The sequence below is a fragment of the Pseudomassariella vexata genome, assembly GCF_002105095.1.
Source record: "Pseudomassariella vexata strain CBS 129021 chromosome Unknown BCR38scaffold_1, whole genome shotgun sequence".
NCBI classification, from domain to species: domain Eukaryota; kingdom Fungi; phylum Ascomycota; class Sordariomycetes; order Amphisphaeriales; family Pseudomassariaceae; genus Pseudomassariella; species Pseudomassariella vexata.
This window is the reverse complement of record NW_024467956.1, coordinates 529,351-543,377: the sequence shown is the minus strand read 5'-3', so window position 1 is coordinate 543,377 and position 14,027 is coordinate 529,351. Positions and strand designations below refer to the sequence as shown.

The 14,027-nt window shown below is 52.1% G+C and overlaps 5 protein-coding genes across 5 annotated transcripts; 3 read left to right on the top strand and 2 right to left on the bottom strand.

Moving 5' to 3' along the window:
• The first annotated feature begins 523 nt into the window (after window positions 1-523).
• Window positions 524-1,899, top strand: BCR38DRAFT_415725 (uncharacterized protein). The gene has a single exon (XM_040859045.1). It carries the CDS (start codon window positions 830-832, stop codon window positions 1,682-1,684), a length of 855 nt encoding a protein of 284 aa, XP_040720617.1. The 5' UTR covers window positions 524-829; the 3' UTR covers window positions 1,685-1,899.
• A 1,280-nt stretch (window positions 1,900-3,179) lies between these two features.
• On the bottom strand, window positions 3,180-5,355 carry BCR38DRAFT_415723 (MFS multidrug transporter). The gene has a single exon (XM_040859044.1). It carries the CDS (start codon window positions 5,114-5,116, stop codon window positions 3,530-3,532), a length of 1,587 nt encoding a protein of 528 aa, XP_040720616.1. The 5' UTR covers window positions 5,117-5,355; the 3' UTR covers window positions 3,180-3,529.
• Window positions 5,356-6,443: 1,088 nt separating this feature from the next.
• Window positions 6,444-7,094, bottom strand: BCR38DRAFT_404149 (uncharacterized protein; the record flags this gene model as incomplete). The annotated part of the gene is made up of 1 exon (XM_040857816.1): window positions 6,444-7,094. The coding sequence occupies one exon, from the start codon at window positions 7,092-7,094 to the stop codon at window positions 6,444-6,446; it is 651 nt and encodes a 216-aa protein (XP_040720615.1).
• A 2,471-nt stretch (window positions 7,095-9,565) lies between these two features.
• BCR38DRAFT_415720 (meiotically up-regulated gene 113-domain-containing protein) lies at window positions 9,566-11,358 on the top strand. Its single transcript, XM_040859043.1, has one exon. The coding sequence runs from the start codon at window positions 9,840-9,842 to the stop codon at window positions 11,166-11,168; it is 1,329 nt and encodes a 442-aa protein (XP_040720614.1). The 5' UTR covers window positions 9,566-9,839; the 3' UTR covers window positions 11,169-11,358.
• Window positions 11,359-12,462: 1,104 nt separating this feature from the next.
• On the top strand, window positions 12,463-13,851 carry BCR38DRAFT_2539 (S-adenosyl-L-methionine-dependent methyltransferase). Its single transcript, XM_040854440.1, has 2 exons — window positions 12,463-13,653; window positions 13,730-13,851. The coding sequence occupies exons 1-2, from the start codon at window positions 12,575-12,577 to the stop codon at window positions 13,782-13,784; spliced, it is 1,134 nt and encodes a 377-aa protein (XP_040720613.1). The 5' UTR covers window positions 12,463-12,574; the 3' UTR covers window positions 13,785-13,851.
• The last annotated feature ends 176 nt before the right edge of the window (window positions 13,852-14,027 follow it).

Genomic DNA, 14,027 nt, shown 5'->3' with positions numbered 1-14,027 from the left:
CGGCGCTGCATAATCTGCTTTCTACTAAGCGCCTTATCTCAGATACGGAAACACGCACCTGTACATAGGGGACAGAGGTAATAAAGGAATCAACGTGGTCAATCATTCGGAGACATACTAAAGTACGTGCCGACAAATGTACTGACTTATTACTGGAAGTTGCGACTATCAGAGGCAGCTGTCCCAACAGGCCATTCAACAAATCCTAATAACTGTTGATTCCTCCAGGCCGATTGCGCAGGTTGGCCGCATAATCATAACTTTGACAGAAGGCGTTCCCCGAGCTGCTCATTCCTTAATTGCAATGCATTCGGCAACATTAACCCGATCATGTATTAAACGATGAAGTAGACCTCCCCTACTGCAATGGCTAAGTAATTAAAAAGTAGAGCAATCAAACCAGCATTGTCTTGAGGTGTAATAGATACTTAGCGCTTACTGTCCCGAGGTCGGCACTGAACATTACGGATATTTACCTAGCCACCAAGTGTCTCTCGATGTGGAAGTATTGTTCCAACGATGGCATGAGACCAAGACTTCAAATGCACTAAGCAGGATTGTGGCTGGGACCTGAGCCTCTGCACCGCCCCACCTAGCTGCCTTGGTCCGAGACCGAATGACTTGAACCATCGAAAGATCATCCATCAACTCCATCAACTCTTGGTCACCAGAAATCTAGCGACCTTTTGGTCTTTCTGGCTCTTCACTCTACGATACATCATTCCCGGAAGACAGCACATTCATTCACTAGTTTAGGGAGAGCATCAGAGCTTGGAGACGACGCCAACGCAGACAATACCTCGAACAACCATCTAACGCACCTCCCACTATGGACCAGGGTCTACCAAAAGATGCGCCGCCACCCTACAGTCGGTACCCCGATGAGGAGCCGGGCACGCCCACAACATCACAACATCAATCAGCACCACATGGAGCCCAATCTGCTTCTCAACCTCAACCTCAGCAAGCTCAGCCACTAACAAACTTTCCCGCCTTACCCCCCACACCGCGCCAATTCCCACCAGCATGGAACCTTTACCGCGTCGGAGCTCTCCGGGGAACCATGATGCTAGGCGAAGACGCCAGCCGACCCCTGTACGCTGTGTCGCAACACTCCGGATGGTCCGGCCAACCAGACATGATCCTCCATAACGGACCTAGCGAAACACTTCCCCCGCTCGCGACTGGCGAACGTGACATGCGCTGGGCGTCTGGCTCGCACACGCTCATCCACCTACCATCATTCCCCGGCTCAAACCGAGCCGGCGGTACGGACGAGCGCCTCGAGACACTCCTGAGCTGGCCGCACATTTCGTATACCTTCACCGTCGAAGTCGGGTCCCCCGGCTCCTACCGACGCGAGATCTTCGAGTGGCGGCACAGTTCGGGCGTGGCGGTGGCAAGTTTGGGGGGCGTACGCACGGGGTGGAAGCTGATCCGGCTCGCGACGGACGCCCCGCCCGGGGTGGAGTCTGGGTGGCAGTTTGTGGCGGGTGGGGACACGTCAAGTGATGGCAAGGAGATCGTGGCCGTGTGGGCACAGGCCGCGATGAGCATGAGCAAGGTACTTAAGTTTCGCTTCATAGGCAGCGGCGTTACGGGTGTCTTGGGCGAGAGGTGGGCGGTTATGGCGGTTATGACGGCGCTGAGGATGCATCAGCACGCCGAAAGGGATCGGCGGTAGGATTGCAGTTTCTCTGCACACAGGCATGGCAGTTCAGGCATGTTCGGCGATCTAGGTATGATGCCTAACTTCGGCATGCATAGCTTCCGCACTATGGGGGCGCGCAGTCGAAATGTGTCCTAGACGTGTCTTGGTTTGGTGGGATGGATGATACCCGATATGCAGAATTACTAGATCAAGTACTCGTATAACATGATTTTTTGTTCCATCCGCATGTGTCCGTTGCGCAGGTTTGAGGGAACGCAATCGCTATCCGAGGTGGGAGCCTCGGTGGTACATCCGCCATATCCTCCGAGGTCGGCGATTTATCTATTGGTGTCCCTGTGGTTTTGAACGGGGGCCTTCTCCCTTGGAATCACTAGAGGTCTCTTATATATTTTGCGTCGAAAGCTGCGCCTACGCAGATTCAAGCTATCGTCGGTATACCATAAGACTTCGGGGTCCTTTGATCATATATTTAGCTGGACTCAAGTGACAGATCTAATACATTTGGCTAGAAGGTCACTGAAGGATTCGATCGTTGCTGAATACTCCGGTTTCTTAATGGCATGAATCGCTACTGGTGTCACAAAGTTGACGGTACTTGCGGGGCCCATTGGGCCAAATTCTATCGTACAGTATGTTCACGCTTGAGTAGGCCGGTGGGCCGCCATATTTTATCTAATCCTCCGTATTGCACCGGTGTATTATCCGAAATTTATTATATTTTACAAATAGTAACAACATATCCGGTTCCTATTTCTAGAGTCTAACAAATGAAAAGCCATTTGCAAGGCCCGATTCTGGCCCCCTATGATGTCCCATCGTGACTCCACTTTTCGAAGGGTTTCGAACAGCCATCTCGAGTGCGGCTTCGCCCAGTCTCACTCGTGATTGACTCCGGTTTGACGGTCTGGATACTTGCTATCAGATCATCTGCAATTGTCATTTGGTGATAAAAGATGGTATAGATGGTGAAAGAAGAGATTCTGCGCATTCAAAATCGGTTCATGCAGCCTGGATGTGCTGTTGGCGTGTTGCGATCAGGGTTATAGTCCGTGACATAAGATCTCCAATGAAGCAGATAGGGCCGAAAAGAACAGATCCATTATACAGATACTGCGGGGATCCCATTGACTCCGCCCAAGCCAGCGGCTTCAATCGATCCACGGGCCATCCCGATCAGAACCGGGTAGCTGGAACTCTCGTCTCCCTTCTTTCGTCTCGGACCATTCAACTTCTAGGCCGAGCCCCGATGTTACGATGTAGCTATTGTATTTGCTACAAGATCCTGTCCCGGTACATAAACAGGCAAGATTGCCTCTTTCGTTGGATCTGTGACTAAACCATCAAAATGTATGATCACGTCAGATTGCTAGGAGAACACACACATCTATTGGTTCTTTTACGGCACCACGCAAGTACATGTACAAGGGTAAAGCATTCGTTCTGTAGCTATCTACGAACAAGTATATTTTTGGTCATAGCCTAAGTATATAAATCTAGTTATTGGAACGTTGTTCACGCCAAAACTTCAGAGCTCCCGGCACCCAGGTCAACTGTTACTATGCCGTTCCTAGTTCTAATGCTGGCATGTACGAAAACCTTGCCTAGGAGTAACGGGGTTTAAAGAGATTCTGAGCCTGAGAAATGTGAACTTGGCTATGAGGTCTTTCTATTCTAGAGGTCTTTCTACTCATCGCCACAGTTGAGAGCAAGTTGCGACATGTCCAGTGAGATACTTCAGTTAAATGAAAGAACTAGTCCAATGTCTCGAGCATATGAACAGGGTATATCGCGAATATCTATGCAAACAAATCTAGTCATCCTTCGCTAAAACACATAAACATGCCCCGTTTTCCCCCTCTACATAGTAAACGAAAACCGACTCCACCCCCTCATAGTCTTCCCATAATAATAAAATGCAAACGGCACGGGCGCAAGCGCCACACACAAGAACGCCAACAACGATGAAGCCCAGGCCACGCCGAGCTCCTCATACATGATATTCGCAAATAGCGGGAACGAGCACGCGATCAAGCTCCGCACAACGACGTGGATGGACATGGCCGAGTTGGCGTGGACCTGGTACACGTCGACAATATACACAATGCCCGAGATGAAGATGAGCATCAGACTTAAGCCGACGAAATACGAGGCTAGCACTTGCACAAACCAGTGCGTGGCCCCAGACCAGCCGAACCAGAGGAGGGAAGGGGGGAGAAGCACGCCACCTAGCATCATGGGAGGGAGGCGGTGTTCGGGGGTGGGCGTGGTCGAGAGGACGACCCGCTTGTACCAGGTGAGCGTGAATATAGAGGTTACGCCCCAGGCGGAGAGGATGCCGAGCATGACGGCTAAGAAGGGCAGGGAGGACGTGGTAGCTGTCCAGCCGCGCTGTTGAAAGGCCATGGGGAAGGCTTGGAAGGAGAGGTACAGAGTCCCGTAGACGAGAGTCAGATACACGGTGAAGACGATGAGAATCGGCTCCGTGACAAACATGCGGATCGGCTTCGTCAAGTACCGCTGCACGATATGCTGAAGCTCGATGCGCTGTTCCTCGGAGCGGGCGTGCAGCGCCCAGTTTTGCGTGTCGAAGCGCATGCGCGCGGCTTTGGTGCGCAGGATGGCCCGGGAGGACGACTCGCGGACGGCGAAGAGGCCCATAATACCGCACAGGCCGGCGTAGATGAGGGTGACCCAGGCAGTCCAGCGCCAGGAGGCCTCGGCGGTTAGGTAAGCGCCGGCAACGGGGGCGATGGTGGCGCCGAGGTTGATGCAGATCGACGACAGGGCCAGGGCGATGCCTCGCGGAATGGGTTCGTATAATTCAACATACATACCCGACACAACGGCGAAGACGCCCGAGCCGAAGGCGCCTGAGAAGAAGCGGCAGATGAGGATCGTTTGCACGGAGCCGCCCATGGCGATGGGGATCTGGAATATGGCGAGACCCGTCATGGCGACGGTGAGGGGGATCAGGTGGCCGAAGATCTCGGACAGGGGGCCGAAGAAGATGGGGCCGGCGAAGAAGCCCAGGATCCAGAGGGCGACGGTGAGTTGCATTACGGTTAGGCTTACGCCGAACTGGGCGGCTGTCACTTTCTCGGCTGGCGCGAAGACGCTGGAGCCGAAGGATACGGCGACTATCATAGCGGAGGTGGCTATGACGAAGGCGACTTTCTTCCCTGCTGGCCAGTTCCGTGGGCATTCTGGGTCGTTGGGCCCGTCCCATTCCACAATGTTGTCATCCGTACTTTCAATTACCACGTTCTTTTCGTCGTTATGAGCTGGCGCACTTTCGTCGCAGTTTTCTAAGTTGCTGCTGCTGCTGCTGCTGCTACCGCCGCTGTCGGCTTGAGACTCGATTATTGTGGGGTCTTTCATGTCGAGGTCGGCGGGCGCCGTCTTGTCGCCGGCCAGCGTTGATGCTGTTGACATGGGAGTGCTCATGATGATGGCGTGTGATCCAATCCCATTATTCTCAATCCTTGAAGATTTGCAGTTGAGAGCCGTGAAGCACTTGAACAAGTCGACAAAACGATTGTGTTCAATGCTGTATGCTTGGATTCAAAGTGAGAAAACCACAACCAACCTTAGCGCCATATGTCCAGGGTCCAAGACCTTTAAAACAAGCTAGAAGAATGGAAAGAAAAATTCGGCCCTACGCCGCGACTCCGAGCCGTAATTGCAAGCCATGCTGGTGGGTCGCCAATTGTTCGCTGCTCGGAAGAACATGGGTTATTCCTTGGCTCGATGAGGTTGTCTCCGCCAAAAATGACGAACTCATACAATGCCAAGCTCCAAGGGCGGGTTCAGCTGATGGGACTCGGCCCGTATCAGGTAGTCGACTATCCGGCGGAATTTCGAAGTTAGGCCTGATGTGGAGTGAGTGCGTTCACCATTTTGCCACGAAGCTGTCATGAAGATCATTGGGGTCTGAGTTAGTTGGTGAGTGTTTGGGGTTTTTCTTTGCTGGCAATGAGTTGGCAAAGCTGGATGGATGGATGGTGGAGTTGCGTGTTGCGTGGAAATGCTCCGTATGTGCGCCTCGGATTAAAAAAGCTGAGATAATGAGTTCCATCCCGATGGGGGCGGTTCCGTGATCCGCGAGCTTGGATCCGACGCCAATCCGTGACGGGACGAGCGCTGGTCGACCCGGCGGATGGAGAACTGCCAATGTTCAATTGCAATTTCCAATTCCCAAACGGGGATGTGGAGACACTTTGGGCATGCTCTGATTCGCTCCGCAGAACTTTCCCCAAGGTTCCCAAAGATCACTTCTGTCTTCCTATACCCCTGAAAGTCTAGATTCTCCCGTGGCCACTTGGTATTCGAGCTCGTAGAATGCACTTATCAAATATATGTATAGCGCTCATAAGTAGCACCCACAGGTACCGATTTAGTGCATGCACTCTATATCAAATACAGGATGACTTCAGACTGCCAGCGGGTATCAAACTAACCTTTTTGCCACTATTATAGTACATGTATCGACAATTAGTTAATTAAAATTAGCATATCGTCGCCGATGTCTTTTTTTCTTTCGATAAATCCATGCCGCAAAACGTATCAATCTTTATTACAAGAACCGGCGTGGATCTGCATTCAGATCTGATACTCTTCTCCGACGTCTTCAGTGATAAGTCGGTCCCAGTTCATATATATTATTATTCGTATTGAGCAGTATTGAGCACCGAGGACTCACGTTACGCGCTACCTCCATCACCTCAAGTCTCCACCTCCCTTCATCAACGCACAACCTGCCGCCTTCCCACCCTCAACCACTCGTCCCATTCTTGTGCAAAATCCAAAACTTCACCGGTACCTTATCCTTCCCATTCGTACAATGCATACTCCCATTAGCCTGCAGCACGCCCTGCCTCCCCCGTACGCGAATCCCAATATTAATCAAATCAGCCACATTTGTGTTCCCAACATAATACCCCTGCGCGCTGGGCTTCCCCGGCGAAGTCACCATGAACGCGCAGCCACCCCCGTACATGAGCGGTGTCCATTCCTGTATTTGCTGCAGCCGGTCGTTGATCTGGAATCGACCGTTGTGCATGCGCATGTACGACTCGATCGTGGCGCAGTCTTTGCAGAGGGTGGCGCCCGAGGGGTCCCAGCCTGTTAGGTCGACGAAGGTGTCGTCGTCGCACATATCTGTGGGGTTATTGGTGGAGCCCCAGGGGGCACCTGAGGGCACGGCGTCGGCGGCGATGGTATCGGTGGATGAGGGGATGACGGCTGAGTTGATGTGGACCGCCGTGGGGTTGCCGTCAGGGGGCGTGAAGTCGATGCAGTTGAAGCTGGGGATGTGGGATTCGGTGGCACAGGGGCTGGATGATCGGGGGGAGAGACCCGGGGTGGCGGTCACTCGAGGTGAGGCGGGCAAGAGGCTGCAAAGCAAGACGAGAGTGAACAGCATGTTGGCGGAAGCGAATAATGGATTTTTGGTTTGTTCTGTCGTACTCGGATAGGCTAGGAGTGTAAAGTAGTTTTGTATCTTGGATGTAGTGGAAGTTCAGCAGGAAAAGCATGACAGTGGATAACGTCGACTACATATTTGTAGGCAACCACGACTAGATACCATGTGATGAAGCGTACGGAAGCAACGATCTAGGTCGAATGTCCCAAATTAATTACTTTGATTATTGCATTATTGTTCTACTTAACGTTTCCATTGTGCAGAATTGAGTTTACAACTCAAGATACATGGTTGAACATAGCCGGGGGATACGACTGACTGGTTATTATTATTTAAAGGCACCATGGCGAACTAGAAACTTACTTTAGTATATACACGGGAATACATATTGCCGTATATACACCAAGCTCTTCGTGAACTTGGTATTGAAATCTCCACATTGTGCAAGCAAGTCATATTGGTTCAAGCACCCAAAGTGGAATCTAATTAACAGCACTTTCCACGAGAATATACCACTCGCACCTTGCCAGGAGAAGCCCAGCGTTAGGTCCCGTGACAGAGTGAGTTGGGTTCTTAGACAACGCATGGCCGTGGTTTCACGAACGTTTTGCATTGTCTTTGTGATTGATTCATTTTAACAGTTTCATCTGAGGGTTTTCTGTTTTCTATCCTGTTTCGTCCTATTTTCTCATCAACGAAAAATAATTCCGTTGATGGGGTGTTGTAAAACTGCGACATAGCCAGTGTATTTGCTGCCACTAGTTATCCTCTGGGAAGGCTATCATTTTTGAGAACTATTTTTCGTAGATACTACAGTATCACGGAGCTAGGCAGTATCCATTCATACTTTGCTTGTACTTCGCTTGTGCAAGTTGTTCGGATCAATCATTAAGTTTCATGAGTACCACATTTGGTGGTGTTTTAGTCTCATCTGCTACCGAGCACTGCGAAATTCTCACCTACCCTTCCATATTATCCACTATATGATCGCGTCCATATGTGCAGCAGGTGGGTTCCATTAATTAAGACATATGCCCCACACCGCTGCAGTAGATCGAAGAACGTGAGAACACCTTACAAATAGGAATGTTTGATGAATAGTCCCCAGCTTTAGATTTTTGAAGCTCGAGGTCTTAACATTTACCAGATCTAAAACACATGGTCGCCCAGACTGTACATTTGAACCTAGAGTTCCGTTGTATATTTTGTGGGGGCCTTGTTCCGTCTCGACCCGAACGAAAGTCCCCATCGGAAAGGGATAACGCTTCCTGAGAGATCACTAGGCACACCGACATAACTACCTACACCCAAAGCGACTCCAGGGAAATAGTAACAAAAGACATGTCGTTATGCAATCGCTGCTCTGTCAGTTCAGTCCATAAACCAGATGCGTGCGATTCACCTATGAGCGTCTTGAGTCCCTCCTAGTTGCGATATCAGACCTGAGATATAATTCAACTGGAAAATTGTATGCCTGGATTCGCGACGTGGTCAGGCGAGTAGTGACCATAGACGAGAGGAAGCCGCTGTCAGAGCGCCGGGTGCATGGCACCGGTGGGGAGCCGGTGGGGAGCCGGCGCAGGGGCCTGTGGGTCAGAAACATGACGGGAGGTTGTGAAATATCATGGAAGTGGAGGAATCGGGCATTGCAATTCTGCATAGGGGTTGGCTATCTATATAAGGGGAAGAAGGGGAAGTGATATATCAGTAAACTATTCTGGGCATACCTCCCCGTAACCACCAATGGTCTACCACCCGGTGATCAACAGCGGGAACGCCTGCTTCTCCTCTTCACTCTATACTATTGCCTTGCGGCCTAGCCGTTCCTTACCGCCGTTGAGGACCCAAATTACTTTCCTGTGGCTCGATTAAGACTGGAATCTAATTCACCGCTATCGCCACGGCCCATATTCAGTTCAGAGTGATGTCTTCATTTTTGGTGCCTCTAATCTAACAACTCCCCCTTTTCTGCTGACAGTCTCTTTAAGACAGCTGTCACGGTCGCTTCTAATGAGGCCTAACGTTATCTCGTCCTCGAAGCATGAAAAACTTCTGTGGATTGCGAACGCATTGCCGATTCGATGCGCTGGCGTACGGTTTGTGACTGGTCATGCGTCTGCGCGCGCAAGCCAAGAAGTTTCTCTTGACTCCAGTCTACTGCATCCTACTCAGACATCGCTCCGTTCACCGAGAGTTTGCTGACAGGTTCGGAAGACTTCAGTTAAATGCAGAAATGCAGCCTGGTTGTCGGCAGTCAGAGAATGGCAATGAATAACCATGAATCAATGTAATGCAACATTCATGGCAACAACGCTGAGGTCTGCGTCGGAGGCAATCAGGTGCGGCTGTGTCAACCACACTAATGCAGTGAGCCACAATTCAGCCACAGAACAAGGCCACTCCAGGCCTCTCTATTCGCAACACGCCACGGCGGCTGGACCCAGACCAGCCCCTGCAATTTACTCGTGTGACGTCGAGTCACCAACAACTCAGCGCTCAGCCAAGGAATCACGATGCGACAAGAATGAATATATGGATTCTGGAGTGGACCGTCTCCAGGATGGCGATACCATATAACCGCTCGCTGGCTTGTTTTTGGAGTCTGCTGCTCGTCTATTTATCCTGCCATTTTTTGCACACACCTACCACATCATGCCAAGCTAGCTGAGCTTTTCTCTCTTTGCCTGTACCCTGTCGTTTATTATCTCAGCAGGAGGAACGACCTGATCGTAATCGAGCGGAACAATGCCATTCATTCCCAACACGCCCGAGTCTTTGATCGGACGGTCCGACTCCAAGGACCCCAGCACGACATGTCGAGGCATCACCGGGAGCGGCCGACCCTGCCGTCGTCCGCTGAATGCATCGCCGTCAGGCTCGCCGGAAGCGTCACGCATCAAAGTCCCCAAAGTCTCCAAAGTCGGCGGCCTACGTGTCGATGACCCCGCCGACCCGGACTGCTATTGCTGGCAGCACAAAGACCAGGCGAGCATGTCTGCGCATTCGAGTCCCGGACCGAGACCTACCAACACGCCGATCCTCGAGGAGCGCGAGAGCTTGGACGGTCTCATGGACCGCCTGGGTATCGCCGAGGCTAAACAGAAAAAATCCAAGAAGAACGGCAGGCCCTCCATGTCCTCGAATCACAATGGAGGAAACGAGAAGATTACCGAGACGAACTATCCTCCCCGCCCCGCATCCCAGTCGTCGAATCGGTGGACCAAGAGGGAGACGATCTTTTGCTGCTGCTTCACGATACCCATCATGGAAGAGGAGCCACCTGCACCTACGAGACCGCAACCCAGACCCGTCCAGTCCGCACCTGCCGCGGTAGCGGGAGGTGGCCCATCGTCGAAGCTTCCCTCGAACTCGCATCTTTCACCGTCTTCAGCAGGGTCACGACCGAGCATGGGCAGCCCGGCCCCTTCGAAGCAATCCACCACATCACAAACCTCGCAATACCTCACACTCATCCCGCCAACCGCATCGCCGCAAACAGCATCACAGCTTATGGCCGAGCTCGCAAAGCCCATCTCCCAAGGAGACGAAGCAGGCTACATCTACATCTTCTGGCTGACGCCCGAATCTGAACCCATGGACCCTCCCGCTGAAGCCGCCCGATCCCTGCTCGCGCCGCCCTCGCAGTCCAACGGACGCCAACGAAGACCCAGTGACGTAGTCGAGTCCTTCGCCGCCAGAAACACCCCGTCGTCATCAGGCAAAGACAAAACCCTCCTGCTTAAGATCGGGCGCGCGTCCAACGTGCAGCGTCGCCTCAACGAGTGGACCCGCCAGTGCGGGTACAACCTGTCGCTGATCCGGTACTACCCACACATCCCGAGCGCGACGCCGTCAACGCCGCGCAAGATGCCGCATAGCCATAAGGTCGAACGGCTGATCCACCTCGAGCTCGCAGGTGCGGGGTTGAGAATTAGTGATCGGGAGAATTGGAATTGCGAGGCGTGCGGGAAGGCGCATAAGGAGTGGTTTGAGGTGGATGCGAGTCGGGCGGGGATCGAGATGGTGGATGAGGTGGTGAGGAGGTGGTCGGATTGGGATGAGGCGAGAGGGTGATTTAGGCGGGTATGGGATTATCGATTTCGCGCGCATCTGGGCGGCTTGGCAAGGCGTATCTATAATTTGGGGAGTTGCTTGGGGAGTTGCATGGGAAGCACACCTGCATAGAACTGGGAAGACGAACTATGGGATTGTAGCATTTTCGTTTAGCATAGCGGAATGTCATCTAGACTTACTTGCCTCTTCACATGCCGACCAACCGATGATATGTTGTTCGTGCACCCGTGCACCCGTTACGCTGTACCTGTGATGCCTTTGAGTATTGTGATATTGCGATGGCTTCCATGGTTGTATTTGCTTCCACCACTTCTTGTACATTCGGCATTCGATAGGCATTCGATACAAAGTGCGTCTTCAGACTCTATCGTCTACCGACAACGCGGGCCCAAACCCGGTGACCGGTGTGGCCATGGTGTAGCAAACAACCATCTTCCTGGTTGCTGAAAGCACTGGAGCGGGTCCTCTTATCCGATCCCTCCATCACCATGGGACGTGGAATTCGACACGAACAGAAAGATTATTTATAGCACGAACTAGGCCAAACCTATTATTGCCTGCCGAGTGCAATCTGGTGTTCTTTGTCATCATCGGATCGTGACCCGATGCCATCGATCGAAAAATCCCCACCGGCGGGAAGCTGAATCTATCGGCATTCCTATTGTGGCGTCCAATTATAATGACAGGCATGTTCAGTTTGGTCGCAGATTAGTTCGATGAGCACGAGCAGTACTGCTGGTCAGTATTGATCATTGATCTCTGAGCAGGTAGCTGACATCGTGATTTGACAATTGACACATCCCCAAAGATCAATGGTGTGCACCAGCCGCATTGGCAGCGTACCATGCCAGGGTCTATTGCTGGCTGGAATTTCACCACAGCATGCATGCCATGTGGCTTTTGGCAAGGTTTTGCATAAGACTGCTGGTCGCTCATATTAGTGATCATTCAGACTCCATCTTGCAACAACCGGCTGCGATGACCAACGCACACACCCTTTCGATTAATGTTCACTTTTCGATGAGCTTCGTCCGATCTCGTCCAAAGCTCATTATGGATCGTTCCAGACCTGCTTTGGGGCCATCAAACCAATGCTTCCAAGGCCAAGTGATCGTGCCACCGGCTTGTGCGTCGTCAGCTCGTCTCTCCAAGTCCCCATCCCAGCACCCTAGCCCATCTTAGTTCGCGCCGGTGTTCATTGGAGGGTGGGGCCGTTGATCAGCTTGCGGCCCGCTGAAGAAGCTTAAGTTGCTACAGCTTCCCCTTGCTCCCTGGGAAAGGGGCGTCATTTGTTCCATTGCCATTAATTTTCAGTGCTTCTGGAATTTTGAACTTCGTTCTCGTCAGTATTTGCCTGCCTCGATAGTCACAGATAGGGTACCTATTCCTTCAGTACGGCCACATCCATGACCGCGCCCAATAGCCAAGTCGATAGCCAAGTCGCTGGTTTCGGCCCCGCGGTTCCAGCTGAGGAACTGGACGTACGGGAAGATGCTCAATCAGTCGCCTCAAGTAAATCCTCATCCACATTCTCCTGGGGCGGCGGCAGCACGCCTTCACTACCGCGCATTGACGAGGACGTGAGCAGCAACACCGCCACATCCATCGACTCCACCAGCTGGCGGTCATCGACCGAGTCCATAAGGTCGAGCATCTACAACTTCGTCGAAGAAAACGGGCGGACATACCACCGGTACAAAGCCGGAAAATACCCTTTGCCCAATGATGTTATGGAGCAGGAGCGTCTCGACTTGCAGCACTACCTCTTTCTCCTAACGACAAACAACAAACTACAGCTTGCGCATCTGCCGCCCAACAGCCGGCGTGCCCTCGATATAGCGACCGGGACAGGAATATGGGCCATTGATTTCGCGAGCAAGTACCCGGAATGCGAAGTCATCGGCACGGACCTCAGCCCCATCCAGCCCGCGTACGTCCCGTCGAACTGCCGCTTCGAAATCGACGACGCCGAAGACGAATGGACATTTACTGAACCCTTCGACTTCATACACGGCCGAGCGCTCCTCTCCTGCTTTCGGGACCCTGAACACGTCATACAGCAAGGCTTTATGCACCTCAAACCCGGCGGGATAATGGAGTTCCAAGACGGGATTTTTCCTATGGGATACATAGGGGACATGCCCGTCGACTCGGCGCTCTACAAATGGAACGAGCTGGTCATGGAAGCGGCGGCGCTGACGTCAAGGCCGTGGACGAATGTGCAGCATTACAAGCGCTGGTTTGAGGAGGCGGGGTTCGAGGACGTGAACGAGAGAAGGTTCTACTGGCCGACGAATCCGTGGGCTAAGGGGAAGTATTTCAAGACCTTGGCCACCTATTTTCATCTCGATTTGATGAATGGGCTGGAGGGAATTAGTTTGAAGTTATTTGGGCATCTGGGGTGGGAAGTCGAGAGGACGAGGGCGTTTTTGGAGGATGTGAAAAGGGATTTTGCAGATCCGAGGATCAATGGGTATATGACTGTGTGAGTATTGTTTTCTGTTTGGACGCCAGCCCCTTTTGATCTGAACCTGTGAGGCAAATAGCTGACGTTGAGGTAGGACCTTCGTGTCCGGTAGGAAACCTCTGGCGGCGAATTTAATGATAATTGCGTGATGATACCCACTACGACAACATAGCCGTTGCGTCGGCATGATAGCAACCTAATATAGTGATCAGCCAAACCCCATCGAGTCCGTATCTGTTTGCCGCCGTACAGACTTAAGTCCCTGAGCTTTAGCTCAGCATCCTATGTCACCCAGCTCTGAAGCAATTTGGTCTCTGCGCAATGGCAGAGAATTGGAAAACCACCATTCTTAAGCCTGGCAGTCTTCGGTTTGAAGGACTGGCCTCCCACTT